Source organism: Nymphaea colorata, chromosome 3 (assembly GCF_008831285.2).
Source record: "Nymphaea colorata isolate Beijing-Zhang1983 chromosome 3, ASM883128v2, whole genome shotgun sequence".
NCBI lineage: Eukaryota > Viridiplantae > Streptophyta > Magnoliopsida > Nymphaeales > Nymphaeaceae > Nymphaea > Nymphaea colorata.
Window position 1 is genome coordinate 22,840,791 of NC_045140.1, and position 18,343 is coordinate 22,859,133.

Consider the following 18,343-nt stretch of genomic DNA (forward strand, 5'->3'; position numbering starts at 1 on the left):
ACCATACATAATTTATTTTGCTAACATATAACTTAGTTTATTATACATTGGTACCTCTAAAGGCTTCAGTTGTAAGGTTTCATATATTAGTGTTCCTCGGCTACAAACTTTTGATGTTTGCTGGATATCAAATTTTATTAGATATTTGAATTGAAAAGCAAAGCTAAAATTAATCAATTTTGATAATGCCCTTCTTTCTTCGAAATCGGAAACCACGTCTAGATGCAGTGGGTGAGATAAATATCTGTCGCGGCGATGGCTACATGAACTTGAACCAGACCTTGACATCCCTATTTTGGCAGTGCGACTGATATTCACTGAGCGACCATGTTCGATGAACATAACAAGTTGTATGTTAAGACTCCTAAAACGAGATTACGTGTTAGGGGCCTGAAAAGACAAAAACCAAAGACCCCAGTCTATAGAAGCAAAAATGTTAGTAAAAAAAAAAAAAAAAAAATCTTCCTATAAAAATATGAAAATGCTCATTTGGTGAAGTAATGTCATACGGCTCTCGTGTTAGGTTAGCCACCTAACACGGGAAATCAGCCTCGATTCTCTGCAACTGGGTTGGGTTGGTGGCAGAGGCGGAAGTAGGTGTTGGTAATTGCCCACACACACCCACAAAAAGTTTTTTTTTTTATATTAAAAATTTATGACAGTTTTTCTTATTTATATATAAACCCTCATTTACATACAAGTGCTTCTTTAAAATTTAAAATTATCTAATTAGTGTCTCTTACTCAATCAAAATTTTCTAGCTCCATTCTTGGTTGCAGGGGCGGAGGGGGCGCCTACGCCGTGGCTCACCCCAATTAATTAAAAAAAATACATTATAAAAATTAAAAAAAATTGGTTGGGTAATGTATTTTTTATATTTGAATTTATTTGGTCCTATCCGAATAAGTTTGATGCCCTGCCCTTCTTTTCTTTTTTTTTTTAGGAAAAAATAATCTATTAAATAATGGATAAAGCTAGCAATTTAATGGTCATTTGGTTTGGGATCCAGTGAAAACTTATGTACAAGCTTACCAATTGGGATCTCAATAGCAATTGTAGTTTTTTTTTTTGTTCTTGTCCTAGTAATCATTGAAGCATTTGGGGCCCGGACACGGTGTTCCACAGAATCAAACATTCTCGTGACGTTTCCTTTGACAGGAGTCACTCGATTTTGTCGGCATGATTCAATCGCGATTCCTATCAAAGGAAGCATAAGAAGAATGAACCATGAGTTTGATGGGAAAAAATTATATTTGCTTGACAAGAAAATCCACATCTTATTCATGTTTGATCTTTCAATTGCTGTAAGATCTTGGAGTTGCGCGGATACCTCTTGAGCATCATCCATCATGCAAACATTGACAAAATTGACGGATTTTTTTGTCCTACCTTCGTTCTGTTCTTACTTCCAGATATCAGCGTTCACATTTTCTGGTAGTAGTCTTAATTTACACTACACAAGAAAATACATCATTGTCAATTTTTTTAAGTTGGTGCAAAGGTAAAGCTTAGCCCTTAATTTAAAAGTTTTCATTAAAAGGGAGGCCCGTAATAGGAAATCAGAAACATGAGGGTTAAATTTGATATTTTAACGGAAAGCTGATCCCTTTAATAAAAATTCTTTGATGTTTACAAACTTATATTATTATTGGTAATTAATATAAAATGGTTATTTGTAAATTTCCTCATCGATTAAATAATAGAGGGCCGCGGTTTTAGATAAATTGCTGAAAGATCAGCTACTTGATTTTTTTTTTTTCCCTTTACCATCTTTAAAGGAATTGAATCGTTTGATGAGGACCATGCAAGTGGGTTGAATTCGATGCAGCTAAATAATTGAAAGTCAGAGAAAGATCAGATCCAGTGCTGCTAATAGTGACAAAAATCAATCCGATCTCACCCATTTGCATCCCTACTTGCAGCCTTTAAGTTTTAAAAGAAAGAAGGTGGATTTCTAGGAATAGAGGCAGCCACTCAATGAAAGATTCATCTCATTCTCGCAGAAGCGCAAGTTTCTGCCGTTTGGGTAAAGACCAGCATTCATCTCATGGTTGCCGAATTTGCAACATTACACCAAGATGAAAGAAAAAGATGAGGGAAACCAAGAACCACGATGGTGATTAAAGAAATTGATGGTATGTCAAAGCAAAATCACAGTCGTTCTGTACACAATTAGTGAATGTTGCTGATTGACGACGCGAGGATCTTTCTCTGCTGAACCATTGACGAACCAGAAGTTCCGGAATCACCGAATGATCCACCGAGCACCTGTGCCAAGATTAGAAGTGGAAGGTGCTCTCACATTCAACTCTTCTAGATCTTCAGTTCTCGGTTCTGGTTTCACAGAAGATATGACCTCTAAGGTGGCTCCCCTCCTGACCTCCCCTAGTGTTGCACCAACAGGGGACTGCAGAGCTTCCTGGTGATTCACCGGTGGCGCTGGCAAGAAGACATTGCCTAGTCCGGATGCCATTGAAGGAAGAAGGGGAGCTGGCGACGCCAATGTTCGAGGGCCATTCCAGCCCAAGTTAATTGCTTTGCTTGGTGAGGGCTGCTCCATGCACCACCTCTTCCCCAGAAGCAGTTGGGAAGCACCGGGCTTCGTCTCGTATTCCCTTGATTCAAAATGATCGACGTCTGTGAAGGAGACGGTAGAAACTGAAGGTTGGGCCTGCCACTGCCCACTACCATGGTATTGTAAGGCAGGGGAGGAGTGAGGAATGGCCGCTGAACTGCAAAGACGCCCGGTATGCTGTGCAGATAATTGAATTTCCTCTGTATGCTGATCACAAGGTTGAGATCTTCTGCAACCTGTTGGCGTTAGCAGCCAGGAATACAAAAGCAAAGGGCATTAGCAGTAGAACAACAATGTCCCGTTTGAAATTTCTTTATTCTTACGTTCAGATATTTAAGCTAAAGTAATCTGATCTTTCCTTCCCTCCTCAATCATTGAGTATCTATTAACTGATTTCTGATTGGTTAGGCCCTGCAATCCCTAGAACAAATGTAGTACGCCAAATTTTGTCCTTGTGATAAGCAATGTGGTTCATGAGCTTTGAATTGCGACGAGTCGATTTGAACAAATTTGAATATGTTGCGGTAACTGTTATATATCTAGTCGTTCACGCCAACAGAAGGAAGTACCTTCTCTAAGGAGCCAAGTTGAACAACTCCTTCTCTTACCGCAACAAGGGCAATTGTCTGCAGTGTCCAAGATCAGAAAGGAAAAATGAATACTTGACATGATGAGGAACCTTTCTCTTTTCTGCTTGCTCTGTTCGATTCTTTATTGAATTATACATACCTTTATGCCAGATCTGAATTGTGATTCCCATGCTCTAGGAAGCTGTTGCAAATTAAGCCAAATATTTGAATCAACACCCAAAAGACTAATAGTAATGACATGAAAAACAAGAGATGGGTTCCGCTTCTCTCACCGGATCAACTGATGAGCTCCATGAATAAACACCGTGGGGTTCTTTTGTTGAAGAGCCATCTCTGTAAATATACTTGTGACCATAATCAGCAGCCACCTTCCCCACCAGTCTACAACGGAGACAAAAAGACAGTATACAGAAATAAAGAAGCTGAATCCCAACAACTAACAAAATTATGGATCACCAACAAACAACAAGCTCATTGAATAAGTTTCAAGCATTTAATGTTATAAGTAAGCACATTTAATGTTTGAGAGCCAACTAAACAAATTAAAATCAAGAAACAAAAAAGCATACCCTTCTCCATAGTTATAGACCTCATACGACAGCTTGAAGAAGATGCCGGCACCGAACTTTGTCGGGGATTCCCTCGAAGCTTGCTGGCATTGACGGAAGTTGCAGAAACCATCTTCCCAGAGGAGAATCCTAGAAAGCTTCAGTGGTTAAGTAGAAATATTGGCATGAGGAAAACGAGATTCATGGGCCGGAATTACCAGTTTCTTTTGTTTTCCTTGGATCGGTCGAGATTTCCACTGGAGTCCCATCTGCAACAAGGAAAACAATTAATCAAATAAAATCCTCTGTTGCAGAGAGCAATTTGATCAGAGGCAAATGTACGCATAACTCGAGGCAAATTACTTTGGTGGTGGATAATTGCGGGGAAGAATCCTCCAGAATACGGCATACACCCACCGAGACTCCGGCCCACATAAGCTCCTAAGAGTACACTGCAACGCACAGTTGAGTAGCTGAAGGCTGCCACCCTCCATTGCCACTGTTGTGGCTTTCTTGCTCCTTCTGATTCCTCCGCTTCTTTAGTATTGTTGGCACGCTCATCACATGAATCTCTGAATTGGGTATCCTTCCTTACTCTCTCTCTCTTTCTATATATATATATATATATATATATATATAGAAAGAGAGAGAGAGAAAGAGAGAGAGAGTAACACGCACACACAAAGCGGAGACAATCAAGGCCCGTAGTAAACCAGCTGTTGTTTAAATTTGAATGTGAGGGCGGACGAAGTAGACCATGCGAGAGAGAGAGAGAGAGAGAGACAATGTCAGCCATGTTCCTTTCACATTCACTACAGATCTTTTCCTTTATCTACCTGAGCTTTTGGATGGGGGTTACCCTATAAAAAGGAACCAATCTTTCAAGCTTTCAAGAGCCAGAGATGTCAATTTTTGATAAAGTGTGGTCCATATTGGGAAAAGCTTTTAGCTCACAGTAGAATAAAGCATTTGATTTGGCACACAATAAAAGGGATAAAAAAAAAGCAGCAGTCAACCAAAAAGCATTTATGAGAATTCTACTTCATCTCGTATTGTTTGTCGTTCTGGGCATTAACTACAGTGAAGGGTGCATTTCCTTACCTGTCATTCAAACTGTTTACAGAACAGAAGTCTCATCGACCTGAAAAACTAGTCAGTTTCGTGGATTCAATTCTTGCCTTGCTTTTGCTCCCTGTTTTTAGCGAAGCAATCAGGCTTTCAATTTGGAATACAAAACCCAGCAGGTATATGACCATCACTGCATTAATCCTTTTAAGAGGTTGTTTGTCAGCATGAATACTTCATGAGTGTGAATGTTTCATGAATTTTTACCACAAAGATTGAAGCAGCTCTATTATTTCATGGGTCTGCACCAATTTTTTAGGCAAATTCATAAAACATTAACATGGCGTCCAGTGCTTCTGCTGCTAGACGCATTCTAAGGGGAGTTTCAAACACCTGATCAATAATAATTTGGGGTGCACTGAATTAATTAAAAGTGAAAATTTCAGGTAAAACGGCCGCTATTTGACCTCCATACCGCATATATTCTCGAATATCAAACTCTATAAAGGTCACGTTCAATTTGGATGCTTTAACCAGACCCCAGGTACTTCATCGCAGCCTTTGAAGGACAACTAATCCAAATTTTGGTTGTGATCAAGCAATTTCAAGTGCTCAACTTTGTCCTACAGAGTGAAGATAACCATGCATCCAGCGAGTTGTTAATTATTAGGACTTGTCGTTTTTCACAGCACCACGTCCTGAATCATTTTCGGTGTCCATGTCTGCCACATCAACCAGTTTGGATGGCTACAGTTCCTCTACAGGGAGAAGAATCTGTTCACGTCAATGAAAAATTTCAAATCTAGAAATCAATGGAGAACGGTGCAAATGCTCCCATTATTAAGGATTCAAGACACGTTGTTATCAATAAAAGCACTAAACTACTTTCTGTGCTCAATGATGATTACAGTAGATGGCTTAGCCACAGTTTAAACAGTGTGTGTTGCATCTGCAATTTAAGAGATCTGGCAAGCTTGGCTATTAAAGGAAATCTTGTCTCCTTTCATGTGGGGAACCAATGGCGTTGAAATATGTGGAAATTTATTTCGTTCCAAAGAATGTAGTTAAGTGTCATGTCATCTGAATGTTCATGAGGGTTTTTCATAGTATATATTATTTCACTCGGTGGGTCGTTTCGAGGCCTGTAACTACTTGAAAGAGATCCAAGGGTTGAACAAGTGCTTTCCTTTTGTGGTGTAAAGACACTCTTATGAATCTAGCCTAAAAATGAAGCAAATTTATAAAACTCTATGAATCTACTCTAGTTTTTAGGGTAGATTTACAAGACATTTACAGAGTGTCCTTGCTACCGAACGACTCCTTCTGTAACATCCACACATTAGTTGAGGTGAAAAGGCACCAACTGGTGCAAGAGGTGGTGAACATGGGCCATAGTTTCTTAGCCTAATGAATTCTCAGCATCTGAACAATTTGTTGTTGTAAAAATACATGCCTGAATTGGGTAGTAATCCGATTTGATTCAGGTCATATTCGGTGGTGCATGCATGGTGAAAAATCAAATAGTTCTGTCCATGCATTGAAGTTTCATATACTACAACGCTGCCCTCTTCGTTGGAAGTTCTATATATATATATATATATAAAATTTTTTCATAGGTCGAAGTCTAAATGCTTGTTTTTTTTAAGAAATTTCTTCAGCTTTTCTGAATATTATTCCCTTTCTGTAATTTTTCGATCTGGTTGGCAAATGACTCCGACTGGCTAAATCTGTGTGCTGACAGATTCAATTCACAACCCAATTTTGATAACTTTGTGATGAACATCTAAAAAAAAAAAACAGCTTAAGCCAGAATCACCCTTGTGTTGAGGGGACCACTTTCTTTTCTAAAGGACCTCTTGGGACAAGAAAATAATGAGATTTTGAAAGGGTTTGTAGAGATTTTATTGCTGGAATTCATTTGGTCCCCCTCCCTCTACAAGTGGTCCTCTCTCTCAGCCTTTCTTAATATATATACACACACACACACACATCCACCAAACTTTACAGGAAAAATGTTTCAATTTCACACATTTCAAATTCCTTTCTTATCATCTTTGCGCACAGCTAATTCATCTGGGCAGTATATTGCTTACATGTGCACTTTATGTTGTCAGTTCGCTACTTTCATCGTTCAATTGAAAAGCAAACCCATGATTCTACAAATGATTCAAAAGAGAGTAGGCACAATAGGTACAATTTAAGTAAGCATAACTAACTTTTCAACTTTGTGTACATATAGTACATAATTCCTGTGATTACGATACACTAAAAAATATGCATGTACAATCTTATGATATATTAAAAAATTTCCAATTAAACACATAAAAAATAAAAAAATCAGAAAACACAGAGACACACACCGGCGTTGGGATCAGAGTTCTCAAGTCGATAGATACATACAGTATATACACGACGGAGAGAATAAGAGAAGTGAAGAATACCAACCGGGCACCCCCAAGACAAGAGGTTGAAAGGGAAAAATGAATATCTCTCTCTCTCTCTACATATATATATATATATATATATATATATATATATATATATATATATATATATTGAAAGATGAAAAAGTGGGTCATTATATGTCCACGCCGCACTTCCGACATAATTTCTTACACTTTGCATATATTCCAAAGAAATCTTTACCATGAGGGACTACAATGCGCAACATTTATGTATGTGAATATAGAGTCAAGTGAAATTTGATAGTGTTTGGACAATTTTACTGACTGTATAGAGAGAGACAATGTGGAAAAACCCCATGTGTCAAAAAACGCATCTGCATCCGATTTGATTCGCAGTGTCAAAATTTGCTTCTTATTTATACATTTCAAGGGCGTCTGATACGAGAAACTTGTCTTCTTGAAACACATATTCCCATCTCCTATTTCTCAAGAATGTTATCCAAGTATGTTTAATCTTTGAATTTTGAATCTAATAAAAACATTTACAACCACATCGTGTTTCCTAAAACATGAACACAATAGTTTCTAATCCTTGGCAATTCAACAAGTGCTAAGAACAGAATGTTCTTCTTATCAAACACTTCCCCTGATATTTCGTTTGAAATCACACGTATATAATTATAATCATATTAACATAATGTTGTTATTATCACACACTTCCCTTGATATTTCATTTAAAATTAAACATACATAATCATATTTACCCAGTTTTTGTTCCTCCTCTTCTTTTGAAAGACTCTTTTACACTCCCCATTTGCGTCTTACACAGAGCTTCATTCGATTTCTGCTTCTTGGCAAGTTGCGCCGGCGAAGTTTCAGAAGCTCTGAAAGGGGTGGTTCCAAGGCAGCAGGGTTCACACGCAGCCTCCACCATGCAAGCCCATGTGCAGGTGCAGTGTTCATCATCATCTTACAGAATCATGTGCCCTGTTCCTGCAGGCATGGACCAACTCAGGGCCCAACTCGTGTAGCTGCTGGTTGGAGAAGACCCACTGACCATCGTCTGTTCCAAGTGCACTGTTTCGCAGAAAGAACTCGAGAATCTAAATCTCTTTCCACCAGTTGCATCACATCATATACAGTTACCAGGGAATCATACCTCAGAAGAAGAGACATCCATACAATATCAGAACAAACATAAACTAGAAAAAGCAGCGGGGAATAGTGGAAGGTCCCAACCTGGAGGTCGGCCCAGCTTTCCGTTGATCACAATCGCTATATATTAAGGCAAAAATGGCGAGTCTAGCAACTTGCTGATCGCAGAATGACAGCAACCTGTCAAGAGGGAACTCTACCAGTCGTAGTTGTAGATCATTCGAAAACGATAGGTTGGGAAGCGTTCCGGTGATGAGAGACTCGATATTTCTCTCTCTTTTCAATGTTTGCATTCAGTTCCCGCTTCCAATTCATTTTCTTCTTCAACAATGCTTCTCAATTTCATCACTTGTGTCCACATCATGACAATTTTCAATACATTCACTTCCATGCTTCCCTTTGGGCGCGCTGGTTTAGTTCCTCTAATGGAAGGCATGCACAAAGTGAACAATACAGAACTTGGGTCAGTCTTCTGGGGCCAATTTGATTTGAATAATCCGATTTTCTACCAGACACGTTGATAATGAAAAGATTGGCCAACTTTTGTGTGTGAATAAGAGTGTATGTGGGAACAAGAGTGAACTGAACCCAAGGCCGCTCATTCTCTTTGCTTTCAGGGTCCTAAGCTACGTCGGTATCAGCGATAGCAACGGTATACCTTTCAACTTGAAATCGCACCCTACTACCTTAAGACACAAGAACATAATTCTCATGAAAATCGAACTAAAGATCAGCCTTTATACTGACCCTAAATCGACCACCTACACTATGCCACTTGAGGCAGCTAGTATCCCATTCAACTAAAAAATAAATAAATATGGCGAAGGTATCAAGGCACTATAAAAGTAGACTTGTATTGGAGACCTTGAATGGTATAATGAAATATTCCTCTTGTTCACCCCAATATTATATTATGTGTGTATTTGTACTGGCTCATTTGAAGGAAACATTAAAATTAAGCTAATAAGAGACTTAAACATCCATCATATATAAATTGAAAAGTGAATTGAATCTGCAGGGTTGCCTAATCCGTGAATCGGCTAATTGAACGATTCAGCTGTATTCATTAAATATATATATTATATTCATTTAAGAAAATAAATGAAGAATATAATAATAATAATAATGTTTGAAAAAATGGATTGAAAATGAAACGTGGCACTCGTAGAAAAGATGTTAGCACCCCTTGATTAGAGTAGATTTGAAATTCAATTATGCTAAGTTGAAACGGGCCAACGGCAGTGAAAAAGCGAAGTTAAATGCTGTCTCTCTTGAAGGCAAGTGGTTTGATTCCATGTTCCTCAAATTAGTTGTCCATTGGGAATGATTGGGTTCTATTGATTTTTTTTTTCATTTTTAGGAAAACGATGAGCTCAAGATCTCAATCAAATCTTCGCTCCTTGTCATGTTCGATTGTCTTTTTGGACGTTGCCTGCACCATATTTGGTGCAAACGTGAGGATGGAATCCAAAATGGAAAAGTTTTGCCCCCAACGGTGTTGACCCATGAAAACGGCACCTACTCTCTCATGCACCACAATATATATATATATATATATATATATATATATAATATATATATATATAATATATAATATATATAAATATATATATAATATATATATATATATATATATTACAATGTTCTAAAGTAAACCTGAGGCCCCTGCCATGGTAGTTACAAGGTAGATTCTGTATCTAGAGATTTAGAAGCATATCTGTATCAAGAAATTTATAAGTATAAAATTTATTTTAGCAATTAATAAGGATATATTGCTCTTAATTCCTCCATAAAATATGAGAAAGTGGTCGGTACTAGACATTTCAAATGCTAGACAAATAAGGAACATTGTCTAACTCTTCATCTTTTGCAGATTCGTGGTTGAGAAAAAAAAAACAAGAAGAAAAATATGATAATGCATTAGATAGTATCTAAGTGTCCAAAACTTACCAATTTCTCCTATAATTATTATTATGGATTTTATTTCTCACCTCCATCAATTTAGAGTTTCCACTTAGTCCAAATGGTTCCAGTTATGGAAATTTCCTATCATGGATGATCGAATTCCTAAAAGTTTTCAATTTTCCTCTTACTTTTTTTGAAAAACTAAAAAAAAAAAAACTTATAAAATTAGGCCAGGTTCCATGTCCGGTGGCTAACACAGGAACCGTGTTCTACCCTTTCACCAAAGGGATTATCCTCGTAAACTCATTTTCCAAATTCCACTTTTGTCTTCCTACAGAGAGGGTCTCCTGGTTTACCATCAAAGATATTTTTGTCATTTGACCCTTAACACATTATCTTGTGTTGAGGGCTTGACAAATAACCTGCTCCACTTGTAAATAGGTTAAGGTTATCTGATGAAAATTCACAAAAATGACTAGGATATTTGAGTTATATTTTTTCCTACACGTCTCAATTGAGTATATCCAAATATCAACTTCACGAAAGAAGATGTTTGTTCTTTTTCAACAAAGTTTTATCATTATTATTATTTTTTTTATTATTTTCATTAAAGCCGAACCTTATGGAGGTGACTATTAAAAATGTGTTGGAATTGGATTCTTTTTCTTGTCAACTTGTGCATTGCGTTTGCTAAAATTCTCGCCACCAAACCTTATAATAGACGAATCTCTTAGAGAATCCGTGGCTTGAATGTCTCAAATATACAACATGAAACGTTGTCTCAAATTTTAAACCATCACCCAGAAAAATAAACTGAAATTTGTCTTTGTCGCTTTCACGGGCACAAAGCCTCTCTCTCTCTCTCTCTCTCTACAAATATATATATATATATATATACACACACGACCACTTGGGTAGGAAATGAAAACCAAAACTCATGGTCTTTAAATCTTTAATTTTCCGTTAGTTTGGGTTACTTGAACGATCGGGCCACTAGGCAGGAGTGAAGTCAGGATTTTTTCAAGGGCGGGCCAAACAATCGTTCGACCAAGCCAAACAATTCAGCGAATTTATCTAAGTATGACCAAACTAAATCAAAATACAAAAATACAAAAAATACATTAGACAACTAAAGATTTTCAAATTTCTTAATGTAATGGATGATATGCATGCTAGTTATCCATCAATCCAACCAGTTATATTCCAAACGTGATGGGGTTATTGTGGATGAAGAGATACCATTGGTGAATCCATTTCTCTTTAAAATCTTAGGCATCTAAAACAAGGTTATCATTAACACATCACAATATACGCCTCGGATCGACCCATAGCCAAAATGATATTGGCTCGGTACAAGTGTACGACTAATGCACTTTTAAATTATTGAATTAATTGTTTTCCAGATGAAAAATTAGGAAATAGACCGATAAATTATTTTAATGGGCCGATTAGCTTCACCAAATGTTGGAGCATCACACGTCGTACTTTCTGGTTATTCAGTCTCATTAATGGCCGGTTTCTCGGCTTTTGGCTAAAATAAAGTCCTTGGCGAGTCGGTGACTGGAATCTTTTCTGTCCAAAGCCAAGTTGAATGAAAAGAACGAATGGAAGAAAACTTCCCTTCACTGGAAGAAATGGATGCATCTTTTCCATAAACCAAAGAGTGGTTTAACAAGAAACTTTATGCATAGATTCTAGTCTAGCTTTTCCAGAAAATTCAGCCAATAGATGAGATTACCCTCGACTTGAAGGAGTCGAACGTAGATTTAGTGGTTTTCTATGGTTTTTTATGCTCTTTGATGTTTAAACTCTTGTAGTGACATTTTGTAGTTTGTTCTCGAATAATATAGTAAGTTCAATTTGGATATCATTTTTATTGCAGATCTCATGGAGGGGCAGGATTCTAGCCGTGTTGGTCGGTACTTGGTAGAGCTGCTAAGTAAGAACCAGTGAGATGTAGACGAGCCAAGATAAAGAGTGGAAAAGCTAAGAGCTATTCATGGGTAAACTTCACCTCATTAACAAGCACACACAACATGTCCTCTGCCCACTCAAGCGTATCTGCAGGATGGAGCTTGCAATAACCTGCTGGTCACATCGTTTTTGACAGAAGCACCACTATGCCTGGAATGATTCAAAACTCTGTCAGATGCTTATTATCATGATACAAGTTGCCTTAGAAATGGGAGTTTGTTGCTTCTGATACATACCGCAAACAGATAACAAAAATAGCTAAAACTCATAAAACTAGTTAACTCACGTAATAAAAAAAAAAAAAAAATCTAGCCACAACCTCATGACTGCAAGAATTCATGCATTCTGCATACTCCGAACTCCAAAGAGACTGGGTTTCCTATTTCCCTTCCACATTTTCCACGTGCCGGCAGGTTGTAGCAGTATGTGAGGGGTTGGAGCTTGATTCCATGAAAAGGAGCTCAATTGCACAAGAGATCCCAACTTCTCTGCATATGAGAAGGCAAAGGACAAATAAGATCAAGCATCTCCACTTTCAAAAGATCAACGTTTGGGGATAGCTGCAATTTCTGCAGAGCCAATTCCACATTGGGGATAATCATCTGCCTGCAATGAAGATGTAAAGCAGGCTCCCCGTCCAATATGCTTCCTTTTTCAGGGTCAAGACCAGGGGAAGCCTTCTCTTTTGAATCCTGATCATTTGCTTCCCCATCATCTGGACACGGCAGAGGCTTCCATTTCTTGTGGGCCCTCCAGCCGTACTTGTAGTCCCCTACTATAGGTGTTCCTAAGGCTTCAGCACAATGCACCCGGAGCTGTCATAACAAACATATTCATCAGAGAGAGAAAACAAAGAGAAATTAGAAAGAGACTTACAGATCCAAGGTTTTGGGCTACCCACCTGATGCTTCCTCCCTGTGAGTGGAGAGAGTTCCAACCAGGTAAATCCTGAGAATGTCAACAGCAGAAAAGAAGGATCACCTTAGATATTCATGGTCTTAAGACATGATTCATTTGAAGGACCAAGCAAGATAATACATGATGAAAATAATTGGATGAGGTGGACATTGTATACTTATGTTTCCACATTCATATCAACTAATTGGATGCACTTGGAGGAAGCATGCCCAATTGCAAGATAGGCACATCAAGAGAGAAGGATTTTAGATGGAAATGTGGATCATTGGACACATTAACAGTTTCCATTATATGGAGTAGCAATTAATGGTGCTTTGCATGCAATTATTGAAGCACTAAACAGCCTCACCTTTTGATTTCGTCCACTATTCCCAAGTAACTTCTTTCAAGAACAACAGGAATGCTACCACTATGTGTGAACAAAGAGCTCTTTGCGACTGAGCCAATCGATGAAAATGTCAGGAAACGTACCATGGCTTGATGATCTAAGCACTTGATACTCTGTTATTGCATGCTGAGTTGACACGGCATCGTCATTATGAGCAATAGTTGTCCGCTGAGACTTCCCACCATCAACCACCACCTGGGAACCAAATAGAAGGAAATAGAGCAGATACAAGAAGGCAGGACTCAGTTCCTCCATATTATGAAAGCAACCAGGAAAAAGAAAAGGAAAAACTAAGGGCCAAAGTTATAGCTGTTGCACAGGAAAAGTAAAGATCAATTAACAGTTGACGAGGTGAACAGACTTCCTACGGTGCCAGCCTCTGAAAAATGGGGCTGTACATTTACAATCATCCAAACTTTTGCCGACCATTAATCAGATCCAAGTAAAAGAATTCCAGAATATGGGTGAGATTCAACATTACATTGTTTACTAGCAAATTAGCAATGTGTTCCATTTTCATGAACACATTAATCAGCTTATTAAATTCGAAATGAGTGATTATATCATTATATGAAAATTCTAACTAGAACCATGGGAGCTCCATCCAAGTCTTTTTCATACAAAGTTCTAACTACAATAATTCATGTGGAAAGGCAAATGTCACTGCTCACATAAGAACCTCCAAAACAGCTTCGTGATTTTGAACTTTGATGAACAGAGCTTACATGTCAAACAGCTGCGATATTCTCCAAGATATGCATTTGTCTAACTTAACTTGAAAGTGAAAGTGTAATGAGTTATTTACTAACAGAATCAACTTTAAGTCTTCAATCTCGAGAAACAAAGTAAAAAGAATGTACAGTTAATTTAGACACAGCAAGCTGTCCAAAGTGTCTGACTTAGAAAGTTAACACTTGAGAAGTGAAGCTTTGAAAATTTATGCAACTTACAAGAACCTTATAGCAAATTCAAATGAAAAAAACATCCCATGGGTCAGAAGAATTAGAAGCTGATGCATTTGGCATGTGTAACAACTTTAATGTGTGTACCATGGGAATCACGAGTGTCTGTCGTGGAGCTTTGAGCCTATTTTTGCAATATTCTCATGTTCTACATGATCACAAGCCCAAGTGCTAGAATGGACAGGCTTGAAATAACAAATGCATTAAAAACAAGTCACATCCATTGCACAGGAAGTCAAGATAGAAAGTACAGCAGGGGCTAAGTCGCCAACAAAGTTACAAACAAGGTAGGAAGTCTAATGGAGCCTAACTCATCAAAAAACCTTTTTACCTTTGCAAGCGGAGCAGATATTATGCCTCTTGTACGTCTTGGAGTCCCAAGAACTAGTGCCCAATATTTCTTCTGCAAAACCTTTTTAATGTTTTCAGTATCCTGGCACATGCATTAACACCATAAGCAAAAAGGCAGCTGATGAGCAAACAAATCCATCAGATAAGATCTCAGCATACAGTATAGGTTGCTCCAGAAGTCTTCTCCCGGAAGATTGAGTGAAGCAAAAGTGTACTTGCTTGTGTCCTACCCATTACTAGGACACCACTACTATCTCTATCAAGTCTGTGAACCTGAAATCACATGAGAGTTGATTTTACAGAACACAAATGTGCACACAGCATCATATATATATATATGATGTGGAGTCTTACATAAGGAATACAGAGTAACATATCAGACAGGGCCTAATATTATCTTCTTTCATTCAACAGGGAAACTCTAATTTTCAGTATTATTCACATTCATACTCAGCATCAAGACTTCTTACATAGATTAATTGTCAATGTGCACAGCAAAGTAAATCATTACCGTTCCCCACAAATTTTGGTTGAGAAGAGAAAACATGAAAATGGATGACTCTCCCAGTGGCTAGGAAGTAAGAATAATGGGTGAAGTGAAAATAATACGTGAGAATCACCAGGCATTTGTGGAAACAATTTTGGTGAAAATAAAATAGTTATGAACATCTGCATGAGAAACACCAACTTTGTAAATACAGTCTCTCTTGCGCTCATCAAAGTAGATGACAGTCACTTCTTTTCCCTACTTTCAGGATGATAATATCAATTTTCTTACTTTAATCTGAGAAGCATGACGTTAAAATGATTATAACCACATTCCTAGACAGGCTAATGGCTAACGAAAAACATAGAAGAGATTGACCATGGTTTTAAATATTGGAGGGATACATAACTGATTTCCAGATTAATCACAACCAACAAAAGATGTTTAACTTACAAGCCGAGGTTTTTCTGAGGACTCGTACTTTAATGTTTCAGCCAATTCATCCAAACTTATCTTGACGCCAGTGCCACCCTGGGAAATAGAAAGAAAAGCAAGAAAAAACACTATTCAAGCAAGGCAAACAGGGTCAACTGAAGTTGAAGAAAGAGTGACTAATAATAACCTGAACTGGCATTCCAGGCGGTTTATTTATGACGAGGATAGCCGAATCCTAGAACATGGTAAAAAAATTAGCGATGTTTAACATGCAAAATATAAAACAAAACTGCCGGTGCTTCAATACCTTGTATATTTCAAGACTTCGTATGTAATTTATCTCGTCCAAACTACAAAATTGACCAGCTTTCGAAATGGGTAAATCTTGATTACTGATAGGAAGAAATATCCTATCCCCTAAGTTGAGCGTATTTTTTGCTGAGACCTTCCAAAAGTACCATGTTAGAAGGAAGAATAGCACCCGAATTTAATGAATACATGAAGAAGTACCCAAATGTGAATACCCTTTTGAGAAGACGTCCATCATTTCTTGTTTCTGTTCCTTCCAAAACCGAATCAATGGGTCCCGCAGCTTGTATTCTGACCTACAGAGAAGTCGAAGAGCAAAGATTGCATGTTTACGACGAACAAAGAGCTAAAAAAGAACTTGAAATAAGAGTGAGAACATAAGCATGGAGCAAGTACCATCGGCAGGGAAGTTACAGAGTCTAGGGGAATGCCTATCTCTAGACAGAATAAATCAGGACGTCGAATTAAAAAACATGAAACCTTGCCAGAGTGAGTCTCCAAGATGCTGCTACTCTATTGCATTCCACTCATGCTAAAAAAAATGAAAATAAAGTGTAGATTTCCATGAACAGCAGCTATGACGCGACAACTTTCTTATACACCATTAAGACCGTCAATATAGACTCAAAACAGAAGCACCAACTGATTGTCCATAGACCACATATTTGATCGTCCCCATAAAACAAACAGGCGCCATCTTTCAAACCACACATTTCATCAGGCCACAAAGCAATCAGGCGCCCATCTTCACCCATCCACCCACCCATCCACACAAACACACACCTGTCTCAAGCGAAAGAGCTTATGAATGAGGGATTTGGGCAGGTTTGGGCAGCAACGGAGAACCCACTTCAAGGCCGTCGTGGTGGTGGTGGTGGCAGTAGCAGCATCGGCGATGACGTTTTCTCCCTTCCGAGGAAGACCTACCATGGAGGCGTACTGCACGGAATAGCGGGGCAGAGGGAACCATTTACGGCGTTTCTCCTCCTCGTCCTTCTCTGCAGCAACAGCAGAACTGCCGTAGCAAACAGACGCCCCACACCCCTCCCATTCCAACGGAACCATGATACCGTTAGGTGAGCAGGACCTCCCGGACACCACACGCCGCCACAGTAGCGCGCGGGAAGCCATCGTTAATTTGCACTCTTGAGTGTCGGGGCTTCAGCCGCTCGCCGATTGCTTCAAAGGCATGCCTGCTTGGAAATAATAAGGAATCGGAAGGAACCAAGGCAAATAACCAGTCGGCTTCTGGTAAGGTACTCCGGGTCAAGCCCTGTTCCCTCGCAAACTCGCTGACAACGATGAACGAGCCCACGCCCATTACGAAAGAACAAGCTTGGCAAATGCCACTTGTTTGAGTGTTCCCTTGCATGGTTATAGAGCGTTCTTCTTCAAATCCATCGCTAGCTTACGGGCTGTTGGCAAATCGGGTTCTTCTTCAAATCCATCGCTAGCTCCATACAAATATTTAGGTCGCACAAATTTATTTTGCTGAGTAGATGATTACAAATTACGTATGGTCCCTACTTATCTTTCCAAAAAGTAGTAAATGATTATGATAAGTACTTGATAGAAATCAAGCTGTTCTTTAACTATGGTATTTAAAGTTGGCATTGAATTCCAATCCGATTAAAGTCTACATATGTTTACATGTAAAACGAGACTGGTCTTGGCTTTTGAGAAGATTCTTTCTTAACCCCATTTTCAAGTCTGAGCCCAACCATGTCAACAATTTAATTATATCAGCTCAAGTATCTCCGGGTCGCTTCAGAACCTGAGTGGAGAGTGATATACTGAACAACTAGAATATTATTATGCATTTGCCAAGCACATGTAAAATTTAAAATGAGGAACAAATGTTCACGGTATGTCAGTCCAATCTGCTGCACTATGTCCATAGGGCGGCTACATGCTGATTGAATTTACTATACTTATCACATGAAAAGGACAGATATAAACATCCCGCAACCATATTTCGTGGATGAGAACGACATGTGCGCCACGAGTTCTCCCCGTTCACTTCCAACCGCAATGAGTGGAAGAAAATTTTGCCCTCTTCTTTAGGCATGAGAAAAAGAAAGTTTCTGTCGCTCACTAAGGAAGCTAAGTTGCTGCCGACTTCCGAAAAGTATCAGTAAAAAAATGAAGATGGTTACGTAGCTTCATCGCCTTCCTCCAGCATGCATTAGTGGAGATTATCTAAGATACCATCACCATCTTCTTCTTCACTTTGCCAGTTGTAGGTGCAAAACGGTAGCAAAACGTGCACGGTTTCC

The 18,343-nt window shown here is 38.6% G+C and overlaps 1 protein-coding gene and 1 pseudogene across 2 annotated transcripts; both read right to left on the reverse strand.

Moving 5' to 3' along the window:
- Positions 1 to 1,974: 1,974 nt before the first annotated feature.
- LOC116250659 (uncharacterized) lies at positions 1,975 to 4,407 on the reverse strand (annotated as a pseudogene).
- Positions 4,408 to 12,246: 7,839 nt separating this feature from the next.
- LOC116251667 (RNA pseudouridine synthase 4, mitochondrial) lies at positions 12,247 to 17,501 on the reverse strand. 2 transcript variants are annotated; one of them, XR_004171736.1, is made up of 11 exons: positions 16,851 to 17,501; positions 16,283 to 16,363; positions 16,066 to 16,203; positions 15,946 to 15,993; positions 15,777 to 15,854; positions 14,996 to 15,109; positions 14,817 to 14,918; positions 13,607 to 13,718; positions 13,119 to 13,165; positions 12,537 to 13,032; positions 12,247 to 12,367 (listed from the first exon to the last, which is right to left on the reverse strand). XR_004171736.1 is itself a non-coding variant. In XM_031626054.1 (10 exons), the coding sequence occupies exons 1-10, from the start codon at positions 17,196 to 17,198 to the stop codon at positions 12,679 to 12,681; spliced, it is 1,422 nt and encodes a 473-aa protein (XP_031481914.1). In that variant the 5' UTR covers positions 17,199 to 17,501; the 3' UTR covers positions 12,374 to 12,678. The 2 variants fall into 2 exon arrangements, 1 of the variants encoding a protein (XP_031481914.1); XM_031626054.1 differs by lacking the exon at positions 12,247 to 12,367 and having other exon boundaries at positions 12,374 to 13,032.
- Between the last annotated feature and the right edge of the window lie 842 nt (positions 17,502 to 18,343).

Excerpts from the sequence above, each read along its gene's own strand:
- LOC116251667 (XM_031626054.1), bottom strand. The coding sequence starts at position 17,198 with ATGGCTTCCCGCGCGCTACTGTGGCGGCGTGTGGTGTCCGGGAGGTCC. Across the intron at positions 15,855-15,945 it reads CGCCTGGAATGCCAGTTCAG|GGTGGCACTGGCGTCAAGAT; the intron begins GTTATTATTAGT and ends TCTATTTCCCAG. Across the intron at positions 13,033-13,118 it reads TCACAGGGAGGAAGCATCAG|CTCCGGGTGCATTGTGCTGA; the intron begins GTGGGTAGCCCA and ends TTGTTATGACAG.